This window comes from Cervus elaphus, chromosome 3 (genome assembly GCF_910594005.1).
Source record: "Cervus elaphus chromosome 3, mCerEla1.1, whole genome shotgun sequence".
Classification (NCBI taxonomy): Eukaryota; Metazoa; Chordata; class Mammalia; order Artiodactyla; family Cervidae; genus Cervus; species Cervus elaphus.
The window spans coordinates 54,092,657-54,115,856 of NC_057817.1; the positions used below are offsets into that span (position 1 = coordinate 54,092,657).

The following is a 23,200-nucleotide window of genomic DNA, read 5'->3' on the forward strand; positions in this document are numbered from 1 at the left end:
GTTTACTACCGTTAATGAACCAGCATTGATACACTATTACTAACTACAGCCTGTCGTTTACTCAGATTTCCTTAGTTTTTATCTAATTTTTTTCTATTTCAGGATCCCATCCATGATACCATATTACATTTGGTTTCCATATTTTATTAGGCTCCTCTTGGCTGTTAGTTTCTCAGAGGTGCCCTGTTTGTGATGACCATGAGGAGTATTGATCAGGTATTTTGTAGGTTGCCTCTTTGTTTGTTTCGCTGTACCACACATGGCTTGTGGGATCTTATAGGTTCCCCCACCAGGGACTGAACCTGCGCCTTTGGCAGTGGAAGTGCAGAGTCATAACCACTGGACCACGAGAGAAGTCCCTCGTTTACCTCTTTATCTGAACTTTTTAAGTGGCTTCCCTGGTGGCTCAGAATGTAAAGAATCTGCCTGCAATGCAGGAGACCCAGGTTCCATCTTTGGATCTGGAAGATCCCCTGGAGAAGGAAATGGCAACCCACTCCAGTATCCTTGCCTGGAGAATTCCATGGACAGAGGAGCCTGGCCGGCTACAGTCCATGGCGTCACAAAGAGTCGGACCCAACTGAGAGACCTGATAATAAATGTATCTCAGTTTTATGAGTTTTGAGGAGGAAAACCACAGGAATACCATTTTCTCCACACACTATCAAGGGTACGTGGTAGCAACAAGATGTATTACTGCGGATACTGACCTCTTTAGGTCAGCCAGGGGAGTGTGTGGTGGAAGCGTGTGAGAGATAGGATGACTGTTGCACCAGAGGTGGCCTTGACTTCTCTTTCTGAGAATGAAATTTCTTCTCTTGCCTGTTGCTCGGCTTCGTTTTCACTTTTAAAAAATCCCTGTTTTGAAAGCTTGACCCTTCCGCAGCAGTTACCTCCTTCTCTGAATTTTTGATTAACTCACTGGACTCCATCATCTCTAGTATTCCTACTCACCACTATCAGATCAAAGCTATGGTTTTTCCAATAGTCATATGTGGACGTGAGAGTTGGACCATAAAGAAAGCTGAGCGTTGAAGAACTGATGTTTTTGAACTGTGGTGTTGGAAAAGACTATTGAGAACACCTTGGACTGCAAGGAGATCAAACCAGTCAGTCCTAAAAGAAATCAGTCCTGCATATTCACTGGAAGGACTGATGCTGAAGCTGAAGTTCCAATATTTTGGCCACGTGATTTGAAGAACTGACTCATTAGGAAAGACACTGATGCTGGGAAAGATTGAAGGCAGGAGGAGGTGGTTGGACAGCATGATCGATTCAATGGACATGAGTTTGAGCCAGCTCCAGGAGTTGGTGATGGGAAGCCTTGGGTGTTGCAGTCCATGGGGTCACAAAGAGTCGGACACGATTGAGCAGCTGAACTGACCTACCAGATCCTCTAAAAAATTAGATGCTTCAGTTTCGACTAACATTTATTGAACACTTATTATGTGCTAGGCCCTCTGATAGGCTTTCACCGTGTGAGCCATTTAATTGGAAGCACCTGATGCATAGAAAGAACTCGTGCTTTGTGGTAAGACCTGGGATGGAACCACAGCCCAGCCCAAGAAACTGCAATCTTGGGCAGGTTACTTTTTCTGTCTTAGTTCTGGCTTCTTTATAAATGAAGCTATTTATCTCCCAGGATGTTGTGAGGAATAAAAAAGCTTCTCTTAATCTTCGCATGCATTTAGCTCCCCCCCCCCCAAAAAAAAACCCCTACCCTACGACTACATTTTTATACGTTAATGTTTATTCCCTATCAAACTGTCAACAGAATTTTTTGTATAGCTTCCGTTTTAAATCATTTAAGACGACTTAAGTTTCCCACAACGGAAAGATCACGGTGAACAGCAAAGAAAGAAAACAGAAGGAATCTGAGATAGTTTCGATGGAAATAACAAGTTTGGTCAAGAACGCCTCGCCCTTTCTGATTTTCTATTGGTTAAGCTTACCATCAATCGGTCCAGTTGTAAATAAAGTGGAGACGGAAGCATGTTGTTAAGGGGCGGGATCTTCCTGTCGCCATTGCTCCCGCATCAGTTGCTAAGAGGCGGGACTATAGGGTGCAAAAAGGACCGAGTGCTCGAAGCACCGCCCATCCGATTGGTTGATAGGGGGCGGGCCTTGTAGCGAATAGGCTGCTGGTCCTGCCTGTTCCGGGTTAGTTGCCGGGGAGAGGCACGTGAGGAGGAGGCGGCGTGAGGCGACCATGGCGGGAGGAATGAAAGTGGCGGTCTTGCCGGCAGTTGGTGCCGGGCCCTGGAGCTGGGGGGCCGGGGGTGGTGGGGCAGTGCGGCTGCTTCTGGTCCTCTCCGGCTGCTTTGTCTGCGGCTCAGGTACCGCGGGCAGCAGCTGCCAAGGGGGCGGGTGCCGAGGGTTTATATTTAGAAAGGTGGGGAGTGTCCCCAGGGCGTGGGCCGTTATTCTGCTGACGGGCGCGGGCGTGGGGCGGAGAAAGGGGCTACATCCTTGGCGAATGGGCGCCCGCCTTGGGGCCAAGGGCCCTGGGGGCGGCTTGCGGGAGCTATCCAGAATGGGAGGAGCCTGGAGCCGTTTTGGCGGAGACCGGGAGGCCTGCACTGGGTGAAAAGCGGTCCTGGGGGCTCCGCCTTGCTTCACTGGCTTCCTCGATTTCATTGGTTAAAAGGAAGGTGACCCTAGGACCTTATGGACAGACAGAACTGCCACTGGAAAGGGAGCAACCTGTTCATTCAGGAAATTAGCAACACCTGGGCATATGCTGTCAGGGCGCGATGGCTGAGCAGATGATTGTAGTTCATTGGAATGATCTCTTTTCGATATCTTGCGCACTTGTAAGATCCTTGGCCCCTACCGGCCTTATGGAACCGATCTGGAGCAGTTAAATTCCAGTTTCCGAAAAGAGATAGAAACGTTACTTAACGTCTAGTAATTTTCTTTTGGAAATTTATTCATTCCTCAAGCAAACTTTCTTGATGCCTGTTGCTGCTTAGTTGGCTTTGGACTGGGATGAAATTATCTTCCTTTTCCGCTCTAATTCAGAAAACCTAGGGTGTGTTTGTTAAAAAAAACAAACAAAAAAAAACCCCCTCCTTCGAACCTTGTTAATTGCACTACAGAAAGATAAGTTTGGAAGCTTCCACTGGAGGAAGTTGAGACTCTTGGGGTTAAGGATAACCATATCTTGTAAACACATATTCTTTCTCTCCTCTCCCATCGTTTGCTGCCTCTTTCTTCTTGTCACTTAATGATTATCCTGAGCTACAGCTTTAAGGTTATCTCACAACCTTAAGGATCTACAGAACTAGTTTGAAAGCGCTGCGACCGTCTGAAACTTTTTTTTTTTTTTTTAAGGGAGAGGGGTATAGGTATCCAAGAAGACACTTTTTCCAGAGTCAGGGCCCAGAGTATCATTTGATGGACTGCATATGATCTGAATGACCTTTGACCAGATGTTTAACCGTAGAGGTTGTGTACTGTGGAGATGAAAGTGTTTATTCCAAAATGCTCCTCCTTAGTGCTCAGTAGTCTCAAGGTTTCTTTAATAAGGAGGTGAATGGGGACTTTGTAGTTTGGAGAAGGGTAAACTCAGGGAATACTTGTTCTTCGTGGCCTAGTGGATGATGTAGGTGGTAGCTACAAAAGACAGTCATGTAATAGAGAACTTTGTAAAGTGAGAGGTACCTAAAGAGAGAATGCAGTACTTCAAAAGGCAAGAGTTCTTTCTCACTGAAGGTTGTTGAAGAATTCGATTATAAAAATCATTTGAATTTATTTTAGACTATTTGACAAGAACAATTAAGCATAAAGAAGTAAAAAAAGAAAAATTCACTTTATTTTGTCAGAGTCAGTCCGTTTAAAGCACTCTTCTGGTCTGTATCCATGTGTTTTTAATTTAAAAAATTTTGTTTGAATTTATAATACATTCATGAACTTGTCAGCAGCCCATTTCTCTTCCTTGGAGGCCACCAGTTGTTACCAGAGGTTGTTTCTCATTTGGTTTTGTAGCATAAGCATTTTCCTTTGTCATTTAGAAGTCTTCATTAATGTTATTCTGCTTTTATGCTATGGACAAATTTTTTTTTTTTTTTAGAATAGATTCTTAGAAATGGCTAAAATATATTTAAGACCCTTGAAACATCTTGCTAAAATATTTTTCTGAAAATATGTTTCAGTTTATACCACTATCAGCTCTTATTTGTTTTTGACCTTATCCTTGCCAGCACTGGATATTCCAGACTGAAACACCTTTGCTAATTTGATAGATTGAAAGTGGTATCTTAATTATTTTGAATTTATTGTATTATTTGTGAAGTAGCATCTTTCAAATGCTCATTATTTATCTGTTTAGACTCACATTTTTTAGAGTGTGTCCTTTGCTCTTGGTCTGTTTATTGTGATCACTATTGGGGTTTCTGTGTACTTTTAAAATCAATTGATGAACCTTTTTAACATATTAAAGATATATATTTTATAATTATTTATTACAAACTTTTGATGTTTGTTCCTTTTTATCTTTTTTCTTTATATCTTTTTAAATAGAAGATTTATATTTTTATGTGGTTGCTTGATGTTATTCTTTTTTAAATTTTTATTTGGTGAAATAGAGAACCATGCATGATCTTAGTTTCCCAACCAGGGATTGAACCCAGGCCCTGGCAGGGAAAGTGTGGAGTCCTAACCACTGGACAGCCAGGGAGTCGTAGGCATTTTAGTTCCCCGACTAGGGAGCAGACCCACACCCTCTTGTATTGGAAGCCTGGAGTCTAACCACTGGACCACCAGAGAAGTTTGTTGATTTTATTCTTTAGATTTATTTCCATTGATTTTATACTTAAAGAGCCTTCTAGAATTGAGATCTTATATGTGTATATTTTGTAGTACAATTTAATTATTTTTCATTTTACTTTTTAACCAATGATTAATGTTAGCATTTGGTGTGAGATGAGTGTCTAGATGAATTTTGTTTTCCAGATAACTGTCAATTGTCCCAGCATCCCATTGACTAATCCTTTGCTAAGCCCACTAACTTAAAGATGCTAGTTTTTAAGGAGAATTTTAAAATGCTTTTAAGTAAAAAAAATAAAATAAAATGCTTTTTAAGTATGAACTGGATTACCTCTTGACAGAAATGATTAGAGGCTATTTAAGAATTAGAAGAGGTGGTTTTTCATGACTTTTTTAGGTCTTTTCTGGTCCTCACATACTATGAATCATTTTCATTACCTTCTACCAGTAGATGTTAGATGATCAGTGTTGATTGAACAGTTGATGAATATAAGTAAATAAGAAGTTTCTAACTTTTGAGTAGCTAGTTCATGGGTAAATACATGCAAGCAAGTTTTGATCCACTAAATTGCAAGAAGAATTTGATCTTTGGGCTTAAAAGGCATTTTAAAATTTATTTTTTGACTACCTCGTGGCATTGGAGATCTTAGTTCCCTGACCAGAGATCGAACCCATGTCCCCTGCTGTGGAAGCTTGGAGCCCTAACCACTGGACTGCCAGGGAATTCCTCCCAAAGTGCTGCCTCTTATAAATATTTTATTTCCTTAGGAAAATGACACTGAAGAATGTATTTACCGAGTTTTGTCTTTTTATGGATTTATTTTTGGCTGCACTGGGTCTTTGTTGCCGTGAGGGCCTCTTTGCTGCTTCCGGCGCATGGGGGCTTCTCTAGCTGCGGTGCGGGCCTCTCCCCGCGGTGGCCGCTCTGTTGCGGAGCGTGGGCTCGGGCGCTGGGCCCGGTGGCTGTGTCCCAGGGGCTCAGTTGCTCCTCGCCACGTGGGGTCTTCTGGGATCAGGGAGTGAACCCGGGTTTCCTGCATTGGCAGGTGGATTCTTTACCACTGAGCCACCAGGGAAGCCCCTGAAGAGTTTTAAAATTGTCTTAAAAATACTAATGCCTTTTCCTGGCATTAAGTTTTTCAGATGGCCTATGCTATTGATGTATTATTTGTATCTTACTCTTTCCCTGGTGGGAAAGAGTTTACCTGCAGTGCTGAAGACTGAGGTTGGATCCCTGGGTTGGGAAGATCCCCTGGAGAAGGGAAAGGCAACCAGCGTTCTTACCTGGAGAACTCCATGGACAGAGGAGCCTGGTGGGCTACAGTCCATGGAGTCACAAAGAGTCCGACACGACTGACCGACTAACACACTTTCTTGAAAATGGGTTTAAAGATATATTGTGTTACCTTACTTGTTGTAGGAGAGGAGTTAATAAAGTGTGACTCTTGGGTTTTTAAAAATTTATTTGTAAACACACTAGTTTTAAGTTTCACAGAATTTGACTTTCTTACAGTCTCCAGAAGAAAATAAACTCTTGATCCAAATTTGTGAGTGGGTGTTCTTTCAGTATATTTGTGGATTTCCTAGTGAAACAAATGTCAGTAGAATTTTGGAAAGGTTTCACTTTGTGAAAAATAGGCTTGGAGGAAATCCAAACTACTATTGAACACCAGTGAGACGTTGATAGCTGGGGTTCAGGACATTCTACCCCAGAATGTGGCACCTTGGCATACTGAATACTTGAAGCTGAAGGAGCCTGAGAAAACAACAGAAGCTGAAAAGTCACTGACCTTCCCCGCTTTGCCCTTTTTCCTTGAAATAGGCCATAAAATCCTCCCGTGAGAGGTGCCCTCCCCATACTGGAAGGGAAGGAGCACCCTTAGCTTTGAAGACAAGGGATACTAAACCCCAATGAGCAGGCCTTGCTGAGTTCCCCTGCTTTGCTGCAGGTACCTCATACTCAGCCCGTCTTACTCCTCTGTGATGATCCACTCTCATCAAACCTAGCATAAAAGTACTTGGGTCTGCTTCTTCCGGTCTTTATTTCCTTAGAGGCTTTCATGTCACATGTGACGTGAAAGTCGCTCAGTCGAGTCCGACTCTTTGCGACCCCATGGACTATAGAGTCCATGGAATTCTCCAGGCCAGAATACTGGGGTGAGTAGCCTTTCCCTTCTCCAGGGGATCTTCCCAACCCAGGGATTGAGCCCAGGTCTCCCACATTGCAGGTGGATTCTTGACCAGCTAAGCCACAAGGGAAGTTGCATAAAACAAATATGTATGCTTTTCCCCTGTTAATATGTCTTTGTCAGTTTAATTTTCAGGCCTAGCCAGAGACTCTAAGAGGGTGAAGGAAAACTTTTCCTTCCCCCCACAAAATCAACTGAATTTTAAAATGTTGAGATATAATTCACATACCATAAATCCACCCTTTCATTGGTTTTTGGTATGCAGTTGACCCTTGCACAACTCAGATTTGAATTGCGTGAGTCCACTTACACATGGATTTTTAGTTTCAATATATACACATTACAGTACTTCTGGTCTTTGGTTGGTTGAATCCACACATGCGGAACTGTGGGTCCCGAGGGCTGGTTTTTGAAGGAGCAGAGAGGCAGCATCCCTACCCATCTGTCAGTCAAGGGTCAGCTGTGTTTGTAATGTGCAGCATCACCACTAATTCCAGAATCTCTTCATTGTTCCGAAGTGAGACCCGATGCCCGTGAGCAGTCAGTCCCCATTCCTTCTCCTCCCAGCCCCTGACAACTGCTACTCTGCTTTGCTTTTGTGGATGTTTGCATAAATGGAATCATTTAATATGTGGACTTTTGGTTGACTGGCTTTCATTCAGCATAATGTTTTAAAGGTTCATGTAGTATGTATCAGTACTTTCTTTTTGTGTCTGGATAATATTCCATCGTATTGATAATACCACTTTTTGCTTATCCATTGATCAGCTGATGAGATTTAGGGTGTTTCCACATTTTGGTTATGGGTGTTGCTGCAGTGAAGTTTTATGTACAGGTATCTGTGTGAACATGTTTTCAGTTCTCGGGTGTATACAGAGGAGTGGAATTGCTATGTCTAATTGTTTTTGTCTTTGAGGAACTGCCAAGCTGTTTTCCAGAAAGTACCATTTTTCATCCCCACCAGCAATGTGTGAGGGTTCCAGTTTCTCCACATCCTTGCCAACTGTGGTTATTGCCCTCTTTTTTCTTTGGTTATAGCCATCCTACTGAGTGTGAAGTGGCATTTTATTGTGGTTTTGACTTGCATTTCCATAGTGATTAATGATGTTGAGCCTTTTTTCATTGTGTTTATTGGCCATTTGTATATTTTCTTTCAAGAAATGTCTATTCAAATCCTTTATGCATTCTAAAAAAAATTTTTTTCCCCTCTTTTTGTTGTTGAGTTGTAGTAGTTCTTTATATATTCTGGGTACTAGACCCTTATCAGATACATGACTTGCAAATATTTTCTCCCACTTTGTGGGTTATCTTCATTTTCTTGATAGTGGCCTTTGAAACAAAGAATTTTTAAATTTTTTGAAGCCATTGTCTAATCCAAGGTCACAAAGATTTACACACTTGTTTTTTTTTTTTTTTTTTCTTCTAAGTATTTTGTAGTTTTTGCTCTTAATGTTTAGGTTTAGAACTGAATTTAACTTCAAAATTAGTCTTAGCTTCACTCTAAAATCGTGTCATTGCCTTTGTGCGTGTGTAACTGGCTTTGTAAGTTTTGGTGGAGGTTTTTGTTTTGGGGTGTTTTGTTAGTTTATTTAAATCTTTCCCCCTTTACACTGAGAACCAAAGTGATAACTACATTTCCACTTAGAGTAGCATTTAATGAGTTGTTATATACAATGTGGAACAAGGAAGATACTGAAATGTTCTGTGGTAAAGAAGGTAGCTTGTGCAGACTGAGGTGGGAAGATAATGAGAGTGGTCACCTGTTAACCTTAACTTGGCTGAGTTTGAGTATAAACTCCTGAGGGCACCTCTTCTGTTTTGGTAAAATCTGAGGGGGTGTTGGAGAAGACTTTTGAGAGTCCCTTGGACTGCAAGGAGATCCAACCAGTCCATCCTAAAGGAAATCAGTCCTGGGTGTTCATTGGAAGGACTGATGTTGAAGCTGAAACTCCAGTACTTTGGCCACCTCATGCAAAGAGTTGACTCATTGGAAAAGACCCTGATGCTGGGAGGGATTGGGGGCAGGAGGAGAAGGGGATGACAGAGGATGAGATGGCTGGATGGCATCACCGACTCGATGGACATGACTAAACCCTGGGAGTTGGTGATGGACAGGGAGGCCTGGTGTGCTCCGATTCATGGGGTCGCAAAGAGTCGACCCCAAAGAGTCGACCCGACTGAGCGACCCAGTGACTGAACTGAACTGAGGGACTGCATATGTTAATTGGCCACTTTTAAAACTTGAAACAAAAATAGCTAGAAAAAAGAAACTTTGCAGTCTTTTAGTATCTGTTTAAAGGACTTTAAATATAAAAAAAAAAATAAATAAAGTACTTTAAATACAAAAGATGTTGCTAATTTTGTTCATCCTACTCAGCAAAGGAATAGGGGAAATCACTGGATGGGTTATTTTAGCTAAGCCTTTGTAAGAAAAACAGGACCTGGTGTGAATCTCAGTTAAGCTATTTATTAGCTCTGTGGCTTTGGACAAAGTATTTAATTGTTCCTAAATATCAGTTTCCTCATTTATAAAAATGAATATTATGAGAGTGCCTACCTGATAGCATTGTTAGGAGGGTTAAATGAGACACATATTGTCTGTCTTAATACACACATAATAGTGGATTTTATTATTACTCATCCTGGATCAGTGACTATAATATTTTAAAAAATTACATTTGATGGAAGCAAGACGCTGCCTTACTCCTTCTCCCATCTTAGTTTTCTTTTTTGTGTCGGTCCCTGATTTTTTTTTTTCAGCCCCTGATATTTTAACTCCAGCTTTTAGAAAGTAGTCAGTTTAATTCTTTTTATGAAATGAGTTGTGGTTATTAATTTGTTTTGTTATTATATTTAACTGTTATTTTCTTTCTTTGCATAAAGCCGAAATTGGTTTAAAGGTGGTCATGCTTCAGGAATCCCAAGTTTTTTATATGAATACCAGTCAACAATGCTGTTACAAAAATGTGCTTATCCCAAAGTGGCATGACGTATGGACACGGATACAGGTAATGATTTGGAGGCTCTGGGGAGTGGCAGATTTTGTGAATATCTGATTAGTGAGTACTTTGACACTTTCTTCCCTTTTCACAATTAAAAAAATATATATAAAATTAACAACCTTGATAAGATTGCAGTTATTCTTAATCTCATCAGTGTTTTCATCAGTAAAACCTTCATCCCTGCTTTGTGTTCCTCTCTCTGTTCCTTTAAGTGGCCTACAATAGTTGACCCTGAGGTAAACTTCCTTCCTCCTTTTCTCCTAGAGACTATTTTCTTCTCTTCCCCGGCTCCTTTTACACACACACACCCCTCTTTCTTTTTAAAGGCCATGTGCCTTTGGGCTGGAAACTGTTGCATGCTTGTCAGGATGTACACTCTGCCTTGCTTCTACTATTCTGTTTTGATTCTGCACAAGATGTTGCATAAATGCCCTGAACTGGTTTCCCCTTGATAGAATGACTTTGGTCTTTTATTTCATAACACTGTTGAGCCACCTGGCAAGCAAGCGTGTCTGGCTGTAGTGATTAAACAAAGTGAGTCCTTTGGAAATGTTTCTGCTGCTGTAAGCATAGTCACTGATCAGGGCATTTGTTCACATCTAATTCAAAAAATTATTTTTTCATTGTCTGATATAAAGATCATATTCCATCTGGGGCACACTATAACCAACATTTACCCATAATCAGTAATTTGTGACAAAGGGTTGAACTTCTCAGCCTGTCGTTATGGGAAACATTTTTGGTGCTGTTTATGCCTGGCAGTTTTCTTTATATTCTGGACCCTTGCTTTGTATAATCTCTCATAAATACCTGTATTGGTAGCTCTTTCAGCTTGGAAGTCTTTTTTTTAACCCGTATGTTCTAGCCTCACAGTAGATTCACCGTGTCAGCGATAAGACGTCCTCACAGCTGCCTCTCGGCCATGTGCAGTGCTATTTGCCCAAGTATCTTTTAGCTGCTTTTATCTTTTATCTCCACGTTTCTCTTAAGCCTGCGAAGAGCCAGTGCCATGAATGATTCAGCTGTTTATGCTAAAGGTTTTTTTTTTTTTTTTTTTAACAAATTGTATTTGGAAAAAGTTTAAATTCGTACTTCCTTCTTTCTCATCCTGATTTTGCTTGTGTTACAGATCCGGGTGAATAGTTCCAAACTGGTCCGAGTCACCCAGGTGGAGAATGAGGAGAAACTGAAGGAGCTAGAGCAGTTTAGTATCTGGAACTTTTTTTCCTCCTTTTTAAAAGAGAAATTGAATGACACCTATGTTAATGTGGGTCTGTACAGCAGAAAAACCTGCCTCAAAGTTGAGATTTTAGAGGAAGACACCAAATACAGTGTCGTTGTGACTCGGAGTAAGTCTCACCTCTGTTCTTCTGGTGGATTCTGTGTGAGAAGAGACGAGCTTTGGAGGGTATAATTAGTGAGAGAAGCCAGCCCAAGACAGCTCCACCTTGGTTCTGATTATAACCTGAATATACCACTGCTCCAAACATTGCAGAGAGACTCCACCCCTCTTAAAGCCTTCAGGCCTAGGTCTGAGCCTTCCCGCAAGTCTTTCATTCTGAGTGCTCCCGTTCTTGGATGGTGAAGGCTTTGCATTCCTGATACTTGCAGTGGCTCTGAGCTGATACACCTAGCATTCTTCAGAGTTAGATAGATGTATTCTTCTGGGTGCTTTAACTGTAGGCCTGTATATTTGAGGCCTGTATATTTCAGCCTACATTTAAAAACATGAATGGTTAAATCAAACAAAATAAAATAAACCTGAATACCTCACAAGCAAAAGAATATATGTGGAACCATAAATATGAAGATCACTGCAGTTTCAGGCTTATTTAGTATAACTGGGAGTTTTCCCTTCTCTGGATGTATCTGAGAAAGTTTCACAGAAGAGGCAGATCATTATCCTGCTGAATTCTCTATGACTTTTGGTCTCTTGGTAACTACTCTCCCAGGAGAGTAATGTGAGCGGTAGAAATGTTTCTGGGTTTCGCTACGAAATTAGTTGTGAGCCTCTAACTGTCCTAGAGTTCCATAGTTCTTCGGTTGAACAGGATCAGCCTCCTTTTGCATTTCATGATGCCTCTTGCTCCTGTTTGTGGACCTCCCCTAGACGTAACTTGAATGTGAAAGCCGTGGGAGCGACTGGTGCACCAGTAAGGGGCCTGTGCTTGGGCCCCCCGTCCTGGGCGATCGGACTGAGTGTAGGCTTTTGCAACACAGTGCTCAGATATTGTCAAAAGAAGTAGGTGGTGGTCTTGGTCAAGAAAAGCAGCCTCTCAGAGAACAACCGAGGGCCCTGACCCAGAGTTCTGGGCCAATCGGCTGAATCTGAGCCTGTGTGACTTAAGGCTTGAAAACCAGGGTGGTGGAGACCCCTTGTGGGCAATTGCATGAAGTGCTGATGGTACTATGGCTCCAACCATTGCAGAGCTTAGCTTCTCTTAGCCTTAGCATAGGTAGCCAAAACAAAACAAACCCTTGAGGGAAGTGTAGGTTAGACGGGGACCTGATTATACTTTCCCTTCGGAAGGCTGCCCAGGCTTTGTGTGGAATGCTGTTAAAATGCTGTTTAGGTGGGCTGTTTGCATTTATTAGCTGACCAGTGATGCCAACATTGCCTTTTATTCTGTAATGCTTTAAATTGTTTGTTTCCCTTGTTAAGCAGAAATATTTTATTTATTTCAGGATTTGACCCCAAACTCTTCCTAATTTTCCTCCTTGGATTTACACTATTTTTTTGTGGAGACTTGCTGAGCAGGTAGGTTCTAAGGCTAGAGGGCGGAATGAGGATGCTCAGACCTACCCCGCTTGACTTCTATCGTGAAGTCTTAAAAGTGCTGCCATTCCCTTTAGGATGGGCTAAGTCATTACCTGCTTCAGTCATTAAAAAATACTTTAATGTGTGTTATTATTTCTATTTTTTCTTGTGTTAATAAGATTGGCAATAATGAAATTCCCCCATTAGGTCACCCATCGTGTGATGGGATTTAGCCAGTATATCACCACCCTTCTCCCATTAGCCATGTTTAGCCCTCATTTTTACAGGGCCGTGTTTTACATTTTACAGGATAAGTTTCATGCTGTTCAGAAGTAAAGAAGCAGGGATCAATCACTTCACTCACTTCCTGCCTGTAGAAACTCGCTAGCTAAGATCGGTGAGACAGGCATGTACAAATACAAAGGAACACGGAGTCTCCCTGACGGCTCAGATGGTAGAGAAGCTGCCCGCAGTGCAGGGGACTGGGTTCAATCCCTGGGTCGGGGAGATCCCCTGAAGGAGGGCACGGAAACCCACTCCAGTGTTCTTACCTGGAGTATTCCCTGGACAGAGGAGCCTGGCGGGCTACAGTTCATGGGGTTGCAAAGAGTCGGCTATGACTAAGTGACTAACCCCCCCACACACAGATAACAAACATTCAGCAGAGATAGAATCAACATTAACTTCGTATACAAGGAAAGTATTTGTGAAGTAGTGAATGAAAGCTTAACCAATTGAAGTTCAACTGGAGTGAGGTTGTTGGAAGTTGTTCTTTATTTTGGGGATGCTGAGAGAAATTCAAAATGAAGGAGGGATATTTGGCAGAAAGAGCCTAGACTCTGTTCTATGCCCTGTGGGGTAAGCAATTCAGTTCTTGTTATTAGTTTCCACTTGGTAGTCCTCTTATCCCATTTTTCTCCCCAGAGAAGCTGTGCAGTTCCCAGAAGAAAGAGTCTCATTAAAAGCTGGGTGGGGAGCAGTACTGGGGATGGGAGCCGGAGACCAAGCAGAGTTTATTGTTGGGGTGTGTTTGAGGGGCCGTCACTGGTACTGATCCTCATAATTTGGCAGCAACTACACTGTACTGGTCTCTTTAGTTTTCTGCCCTCAAACGTTGAGCAAATACCTGTTCTCATCTCGTACGTTTTTTCTACCTTTTGGCTGGGATTGTGGTCTGGTTTGAACAGTGCCATGTGTGAAGAATACAAACGTAGCAATGAAATGAATTTTCTCTCTGCAGAAGTCAAATCTTCTACTATTCTACTGGGATGAGTGTGGGAATTGTGGCCTCTTTACTAATCATCATTTTTATAGTGTCCAAGTTTATGCCCAAGGTAAGTGGCAGAATCCTCACATGCAATTAGGATGAGCTTGGATAGATGAAGGACTGTTTTCTGGGATAATCTTACAGCACTGAAAATTTGCATTGATGGCTGATAAGTCAATATCCTACTCTTTCCTCGTTTCAGAAAGATACTTTCCATGATGAAACTTGGAGCCTGATGACACACAATCTCTCCCTTTTTATTTGAAATCCTGTGTACAGTGTGTGTGGAGGGGGGGGTGGTTAAAGTGTTTTTCCTGTTTATTAATTATATATGTTATATAGTCAGGCTTTTAAGTTATTTAGCATCTTTTTCCCAGTGTTCTTTGCAGACTGTATCATTTTAAGTGTAAAGTACATATTTTTAAGAGGGATGTTTTGTGCATTTTTAGTAGGTTGAATTTTTTTTAAATCGCGGTTCCATTTTGCTTCTTGTATGTGGGGAAAGCCTGTTGTAACTTTTTGCTTTCACTTCTACTCTGTTTTAGAAAAGTCCCATTTACATCATCCTGGTAGGAGGCTGGTCCTTTTCTCTATACCTCATTCAGCTAGTTTTTAAAAATTTACAAGAGATCTGGAGGTGTTACTGGCAGTATCTTTTAAGTAAGTGTTATTGGTTTTGCTTTCCTTTTTATGTGTTTATAGGCTGTTTTAGTTAATTTGATCGTGAAAAGATATTGCCTGCTTATGGAGTTTAATAGTCTATGCCATTTTATTAACTCGTAAGGGTCATAGTTTTTATTTCTAACTCTACGGTTGTCACCTTTTCTTAAATCAAGATGCTGCTGCTAGGGAGAAGACTAATTTGTTGGGGTTTACAAGTACATCTCTTTATGCATAGGCATCTTTCTGAAAAGCTGTAAATTGACTTTTTGAATATAATCATATTTTAAATTCTCTTGAAGACCTTAAGTAAAGGACTCTACAGTGAACACTATGTAAAACACGAAAAGAATCCTTTGGTTGTAAAGATAGTAACTCTTAATCTATCCTTTGAGAAGGAATTAATTTGGATTTTCATATGTTAGGTTTTTGAAACAGACTATTTCAGAGTTGTTCAGCATGTAGCTTTAATTCCCCATTTGAGAATTAAATAAGTTTGAGACAACAGAAATGATAGAAACTTAAAAGAGATTAATATATGTGAATAATGAAGGAAGTATGAATAATTGAGTAAAGATCTTATCCATTTTCCTGGTTCAGTAGGTGCTATATAGTGAATTTACTGCTGTTCCCCAGACAGGATATTTTTACCAGTTGTAGATGAAAAAAGAATGTCTTCTGATAACTCTTCTCACAGGCTATGTCCTCGCAGTTGGGTTCATGAGTTTTGCAGTCTGCTACAAGTATGGGCCTTTGGAGAATGAACGAAGTATCAACCTGCTGACCTGGACCTTGCAGCTGCTGGGCCTGTGTTTCATGTATTCCGGCATCCAGATACCACACATTGCCCTTGCCATCATCGTCACTGCGCTGTGTTCTAAGAACCTGGAGCACCCTCTTCACTGGCTGTACATCACCTACAGGTTAGGGTAATGTGACTTTGTACTGAAGCACACAGTGTGGGCTGCGGTCGCAGCAAAAGGAAACACAGGTTTTGACCTGGGAGCCTCTTTGTTAGTGTCCATTTATTGTATTATGTTTCACTTGTGTTTCTTTCAAGTCTTTCTTTTTAGAGTCTCTGTAGACATTTTAAAGAACTTATAAATTCTAATCATTTGATATAAACATCTAGTAAAGTGTCGTGTGTTCCTGTTACCACTAGGTGGTGCAAAGTATATCACTTTTATGCTACAGGCCTCAGGCACCTGGTTTCGGATTATGTCACACTGCCTTTCAGACTGTTCTGGAAGTCCTAGTCTTAGTTTAAGGTGTAATTCAAGCATGTGGTCACTTTTACCTGGTGACCATGGAACGGTCATGGGTTCTGAGGTTATCAATGGTTTTTCTTTCTAGTACAGATAGTCAAAGTAATGCCTTCTCTTCATGGGGGCGGGGCGGCGGGGGGGGGGGGGGGTCCAGGTTAATGCACCGCAATCTTATGCCATCATTTTCTTGTAGTTTTCCATTTATTGGGAAATAAATATTTTGTCTATCACTTATAAGTGAATTTATTGTGGCGTTAGTGAATAATACTGACTACTCTGACTTGTCAATAGTCTAATGTGTCAGGGTCCATTATAACTAAGGATGTCTGTGGAATTAAGATGACTCTTAATGATTTAGGCTCTCTGCTATATGCTTGACCCACTGAAGGGAGTTAAGAGATAACGATGGACACAGATTACTGATTAATCATTCACGATGTTATTTTGGTGAGCACAGAAAGATGTGTAAGGCAACAGAAAAGACTGTTCCCCCTCGTCTTCTGACAGAAGAAGAATATCGGCTACAAGGAGAGGTGGAGACCCGAAAGGCCTTAGAGCAGCTTAGAGAATACTGCAATAGTCCAGACTGCTCAGCTTGGAAGACTGTTTCTCGAATTCAGTCTCCGAAGAGGTAAACAAACTCTTGGCTAGAAGTACCAGGCATCTGTCAGGGTAATCATGACCCTAGAGTTTTAACAGAGATTATATTTCTATAATCATTTTGTATTTGTGGCTTTGTTTTCTTGTTCTTCTAGGAGTAGTCAAGGGAAAAGTACGTATATCATATGTTAAGCCGTAGCCATTTTCTGATTCCTCAAGGAACTATTTACTCTAACTTTGATGGTTGCGTTGAAATGAGAAGACTCTAGTACAATATTAAGTTTCCCCTCTTACAGTTTTGTGTTGCTCTCTGAGTGTTTAATATATTTTTTGAGGGGGGAGGGATCTTTTCATTTGGAAGCAGTCATACCAATGAATATATGAAACTTCAATTTGGAGTTTTGATGGCATAAAGTTTATAGAGCCATAAACACAAATAAATGTGTAATGCTCCTTAATCTTATCAAGGATTACAGATAACTGAAGGAACTTTAGCACTTCCATGACTAAAAAGGGTAAGCAAACTTCCATAATTTGAAAGTGCTTGGTAAGCAGGATGGTGTTGCAGGGAATGTCAGCCTATGATCCTAGTTTTCCTTTTCTTCTTATTTCTTGCTTTAGTCTACTTACCTGCCAGAGTGAGGATAAGGCTGGGGTCTAGGCTCAATATCATTTGAGCTGAGAGCACATCATGGTTTCAATTTTTTCTTATTTTGAAAGAAAACAGGGTGGAAGGCAGCTTCTAATGAGTAAATGAGTATTATCTTCTCTTTTCCAGGTTTGCTGACTTTGTGGAAGGTTCTTTCCACCTCACACCCAATGAGGTTTCTGTCCATGAGCAGGAGTATGGCTTAGGGAGCATTATGGCCCAGGATGAACTCTCTGAAGAAACGTCCTCTGAGGAGGAGGGCTCCGATTCCCGGTACCCCCTTGTCGTACAACAGAACAGCTTCCTGACTTAGGTGGATTGGCTGGGTGCTCAGTGGTCCAGGCTGCCTGTGTTTGGTGTGCAATTGCTTCTCAGATCTTTGAAGCCGGGTGAGGTGACTGCAGAGATTCTTCCACTGAAACTAGAGGCCTGAGGAGACCTCCCTCGGGAAGTGGTCTCGGTGGGGCCTCGGGGGGTCCCGAGGAAGCAGAGCGGATAACGTAGTGGCTGCTTCCCGGTGCCTTGTTGGCTCAGCTCTCAGCCCACGTTTGTGTTTCCGGAGAAACTGGATTGCCGCAGCTCGCCCAGGGCAGTCCAGCTCCTCTTTGAAGTTGGCTCAATTGTGGCACTTCAGACTCGCAAGTGACACCTGTTACATGTGAATTAATGCTTTCAGACTGTGGCTGCATCTTCAGAGACAAATCCACAAATCTGAGCCTCTTACTTCTGCTTTCATTTCAGTGACTTTAGCATAATCCTTGTTTTAACTGTTCTAGGAGGAAAATGGATTATCATTTGCCTGTCTTGTTTTTTAAATTAATACATTTAAAAAAGTGAAACTATGTTCCAGCACTAGCAGGTGCTCCAGAGTGACAAGCCTCCCACGTATTTATTAATATGGGTTGTTCATTAAAGCCCCAGTAACTCTTGTGCTGAACTTTGAGTTAACTCTCACACCTATGATATTCTAAGTCCTGCTTACTTTAGGAACATGCCTGCAGGCCCTTCTGTAGATGAGGTCTGTTGGGGTTTTTATTATATTGCATTGGCCAACAAGTTCAGGATTTTCCATAAGCTCCTTAATGGAAACAAATTTTTTGGCCAACCCAGTATTTAACTTCCAGTTCCAAATAGGCTTTCAGGCATCCCTTCCAATTCCTCTTTGTTCCCTTTGCCCTTTCAAGAAGGGTCTATTCTCTCACCTCTGAGTATGTACATTTCAGATTGTTTTATTTCTTATATTCTCTTCTGTTTGATTTATAGCATCATTCCCACTATTTAGGAGAAGTGATCTTATTTAGGGAATTTAAATGCTTTTTACAGGTTCTCTTATTTTTTCCTGTCCACTGGTCACACATCTTTGAATTGTTGTGGGATCACAAAATTAGCTCCTTTTCCTTCTCCTCCCTTTGTCTACCCATCTAAATACCTATTCTTACTGGTCTTTGCTTCCACCTGTCCGTCTCCCTGCAGGAAGCCTGGCTCGTTTGTGGGCCCTGAAACTACCTGTGAAGCTCTTGATGCGACGTGCATGTTGTAGCTGTGTGGCTGCCACGGTTTGCGTTGCCAGGAGACAGGCTTCAGACCATCCTTGTGCCTCTGGGCGCTTGCACAGCCATCCGGGTCAGATGTGCTTTCCTATGACTTCTTGTACTTATTTGCAATTCCGTTTCTGACCAGAGGTTCCTGCTGCCATTTATTACAGTGGCATTGTTTCACATTCTTTTGCCATTGGAAAGTACCCTTATAAACCAGCAATGCTATTTATGAGGGAGCAAATTCCCAAGTCTCTGTCATTCACTTGGTTCTGTCTTTGTGATCTTCACCTTTGCACCGTGGAAAAAGCTGTAATTACTTTAGCCAGGAAGATAGGCACTGATGGCAGGAGCGTAGCATGGAACTGACTGACTTACCATGTCGTGAAGCAGGCAGATGATTTTTGTTAAAAATCTGCAATGAATGACTCCTTCAGGCCACCCATTTAACAGATAATTTTGAAAGGCTCTTGGCTCCTTTACTGACTTCCAGAATGTCAGCTCCGAGACTCCCCTCCAGGTGGCCAGTTGATTTTTTCTGCCAGTGTTTCCCACAGTTTTAAACTCTCCTAAAAAGTGACAACTGCCTCAGTTGGCAAATAGACTTATAGAAGAAAGTGGAAAATAAACAGTATTTGGACAGATGACATGGGTTAAAATGCTTTACATTAGGAAACCTTTCTACCTTTGTAGTTATGTACATGGTAGCATTATATCCCTCTGCAGAAAACTATTAAGGCTTCTGAGTTTTACTTTTTTTTTTTTTTGCCTCATTTATAGAAATTGAAACTTGGCATATTTAAGCATAAGCTGATTTGAAAAAATAATGCGGCCGTACAAGTGGTCTCAGGGTTCCCTTGAGCCTTTGGTACCTTCCCCACATGGCCACTTAGGGATGCGGCCACTTCCTCTAGGCTGATACTTCTGACACCTGTCTTTATCTCAGTGAGAACGCGCTGTGAAGGAGAGAAGGATGCTCGTCTTTTCTGTTTAGTAAACTCCTTGTGATACACCACTTCCATCTCAAGACGAGTTTTTCTCACTGTGTTTGCATTTGGGGTGAGTGAAATCAAACTCGGTTTATTACTCCCTGTCTGGAAGTTGGAGAGCTGCACCTTAGGCAGGGCCAACCACAGCAGGTCGTGTTGTCAGGAGCGCGCCTCTCAGACAGCGAGGGCCGCGCCCTGCGTCCTTGGCCTGCCCTCCGCGCAGCTCTTCCCCGGACGCCTCGGGGCCTCTGCGTGCCGGGGCTTGCTCGGCTCGCTGGCGTCAGGCGCCGCTCGGCCGCTTGTGTGTTGGCTCAGCCACCGCCTGAGGCCCTCGTCGCGTTTTCTCTGGCGGCACAGCTCCTCCTGCGGCTCCTGCGTAGTCTTGTGTCTCAGACCGACCTCGTCGGGAAGGGCTGCAGGGGTAACTGGAGTGAGCTGGACATCGGAGCCCTCGTCTGCCGCCGCGTCAGCGTCTTGCTCCACAAATATCAAGCTGCAAATTGGCCCTCGGAGTCAGGGTCTCATCAGCATCAGAAATCTATGGCCTCTAATGGATCTGATCAAGTTATATAGAGCATGCCTCCCATTAATGGGAGTACAAGTCAACTGGCTTAAAACACTTTCCCTTCACTTTCCCACTCGGATTGCTTTCGTGAGACCAATGGAACCAATGACTGAAAATAAGGAAAATTCAGCACTTTTGATATCTTCTAGTAAGAAATTCCTATCAGCCACTTCATGCCCCAGAGCTAGTTTATTTCCCCCCTAAAATCACGACTTTTATATTCTGTTGCAGAATTTTGCTGATGAGAGACTCTGGAGCACCAGTGTTGCATTTTGTGCTGACACATTCCATTCTAGGGCCCCGCCTTTTCTTCACTGACTTGTGTTCCCTTCAACCCAGTCCCCACTTTGCATGTGTGATAGACAGTTGATGAAGGAAAGCACCCAAATAGGCTAGATAGTTCCCCAGGCCCTCATTTCCGTAAAAGGCTTGGGAATGAATTATGCAGTTGCCCTTAATCTTTTTGTTGTTCCAGAAAAAAAGATGGGCTCAGATGGATGCCTCTGTAAAAATGGTTCTTAGCTATGTACTCATAACTTTTCTCTGAATTGAGTAGTGAAAGTTGAAGTAGGAGGAAAGGAAATTAAATGTCCTAGTATTCCTTTGGACTCAGGTCTGACATATGAGATAATAACCTATATTGAAATGCCAAGAATTTTATCTGAACCAAGGAGAGGACAGTTTGACAGATTTATTATTCCTTCATGTTACATAGGCACTGAAACAAAGTAATAAACATAAAATAGCCATTGTACAAGGCAATTGCACCTAAAACTTTTTGTTTTTGTTTTGATGTAACAGAAATTGATCATTATTTTTTTAGGGAAACCTATGCAATTGTGGTGACCCAGTGGCGTCTCTTGGTAATTTAGCTTATGAATTCACTTGCTGTTGAGGTAGATTCTAGACAGTTATTAACTTGAAAAGGGAGTTTGGTGCCTTATGTGATGGGAGCCAGAGCCTGCTGGGAATAAACAAAGCGAATTCACACCAGTGTCAATGCACAGCTCTAGCAGGGAAGGAAGGACATTTGGGGACACAGCACCCCCAAATTTGGGGCTTTTGGCTCCCACACCCCCTGCCCATGTGCATCACCATCCTCTTCACACTCTTGACAATAACTTGAAAATGGTGAAATCACTGTCTCTGCCTTTTTCTGCAGCATGGGCAGTGTTCTCATCTTGTTAACATAATAGGTAACTCTTAATGTGAGCATTAGAACTGTTACAGCCTGCAGTTGCCTCAGTTTATCATGTTTCTAGGATTGATGGTGAAGTAGGGAGTTCCTGGGTAAGTTTTAGCCTGTGGGTAATGCCTTAGTGTTAGTTTAAAAGGTTTGTCATTTATATTTAAAATAAGTGTTAATGAATGTTTGAAAGGAACAAAATGATCAGGGATGACTCTTTGCCATGGGTCTCATTTTCACTCTTTTCTGTAAGAAAAATAAGCAATGTCTTATTATATATTTTTTCATTTTTATTGTACAAGTTTGTAAGTAATCCCAATTTTAATAAAGTTTTATATACTATGTAGTGGTTTCTCTTAACGAACATGTACTTTTCTTGCTAGGAGCTCTTGTTTTCAGGTAATCAGCAATTAGCTCTTCTGTTTCATCTTTCTGGACAGGTGTTTTGCATGTTATTTATTTTCTTTTTTTTTTAAAACCACCTCTTCCCTTGGGGTTTCCTAGTGATCTAGTGGCTGAGACTCCACGCTCCCTGGGCAGGGGGCCTGGGTTTGATCCCTCGTCAGGGAACTATCAGCAGATCTCGCATGCCGCAACTAGAGAACGTGCGTGCCCCAGTGAAGATCGAAGACCCCACGTGCCAAAACAGACCCAGTGCCGCCAAATAAAACATATTTAAAAAATAAACCACTGCTTCCCATCCTGGGTCTGTCTTGGTCTACTTCCTTGGCCTGAATGGTTTCCAGGATGCCGGATCTCTAAGAGGTATTCTGTAGGAGCACCACTGTACTGTCTCATAGGAAAATAATGCATAGATTATTCCTGGTCAGGGAGCTACTTTGTACTCTGATTCTTTTTTTTTTTTTTTTTTTTTTTTATGGTATAAAGTATCTTCTTTTTCTCCACTGAGGTGAGGATCTAGCTGTGAGATACCCACCAACAGCTTTCTGTCGGGTGAAAGGGAGCCGGGCTTTCGTGTAGTGAGTATTAGGGGACATGGAATAAAAACTTCAACTGTGTCTAGGCCCGGCTTCCGCAGTAGGAAGGAGACTGGTGCCTTCCATTTTCTGTTTTGGCTGTTTTCTTTGCTCTGGGAATCCATTCTAGACTTTGCATTAATTCTGTACCTACCTCTTATTCAGGCCACATGGAAATCTCTTGTCCATTTTTTAAAGACTATGAAATAGGATGGAAACAGGATGTGGACCATCTGTGAATTTATGTAGATTAATGCACAGTGATGACATCTTTTCATTCTATAACCCAAATAGGTAAATAAGAGACATTGGATGATCATCAGTGGTTGAATTAGTAAAAAAGCATAATTGCCAGATTTGTAAGATCGTAGGATTAAAAAAAAGATGTGTAAAATTAGTTCCTTTCAAACTTCAACATGCATAGGAATCATCTGGGGAGCTTGTTAAACTGCAGACTTGGGATTCAGTAAGTCTGGGTTGAGGCCCAAGATTCTGCATTTCTAATAAGCTCCCAGGTGATTCAGATGCTGCTGGTCCGTGGACCTCACTTTGAGTAGCATTCTACTTGTTGCCTGGCAGGTGGTAAGTATAGCTAACTCTTCAACAGCCTGGGGAGGAGGGCATTGGTTAGATGTGCCGACCCTCTGTCCAGCCAAAGCTTATCCTATAACTTTAGTTGATGGGCCTTGGTACCTGCCATCCCATATCTGCAGACTCAGCCACCCATGGATCAGGGAGTTCAAACCCATGTTGTTCAAAGGTCAACTCTACTTGATCAATGTTACTGATTG

The 23,200-nt window shown here is 41.9% G+C and overlaps 1 protein-coding gene across 1 annotated transcript; it reads left to right on the forward strand.

Annotated features, from left to right (window-relative positions):
• Positions 1 to 2,169: 2,169 nt before the first annotated feature.
• Positions 2,170 to 21,774, forward strand: NEMP1 (nuclear envelope integral membrane protein 1). Its single transcript, XM_043889599.1, has 9 exons — positions 2,170 to 2,336; positions 9,840 to 9,964; positions 11,088 to 11,307; positions 12,644 to 12,716; positions 13,957 to 14,050; positions 14,529 to 14,643; positions 15,341 to 15,566; positions 16,366 to 16,539; positions 17,287 to 21,774. Exons 1-9 carry the CDS (start codon positions 2,210 to 2,212, stop codon positions 17,468 to 17,470), a joined length of 1,338 nt encoding a protein of 445 aa, XP_043745534.1. The 5' UTR covers positions 2,170 to 2,209; the 3' UTR covers positions 17,471 to 21,774.
• Positions 21,775 to 23,200: the final 1,426 nt, after the last annotated feature.

Bases quoted from the DNA above. Each gene is read 5' to 3' on its own strand.
- NEMP1 (XM_043889599.1), top strand. From the start codon at position 2,210: ATGGCGGGAGGAATGAAAGTGGCGGTCTTGCCGGCAGTTGGTGCCGGG. The intron at 9,965-11,087 runs GTAATGATTTGG...CTTGTGTTACAG, and splicing joins ACGTATGGACACGGATACAG to ATCCGGGTGAATAGTTCCAA. The intron at 14,051-14,528 runs GTAAGTGGCAGA...ACTCTGTTTTAG, and splicing joins TGTCCAAGTTTATGCCCAAG to AAAAGTCCCATTTACATCAT.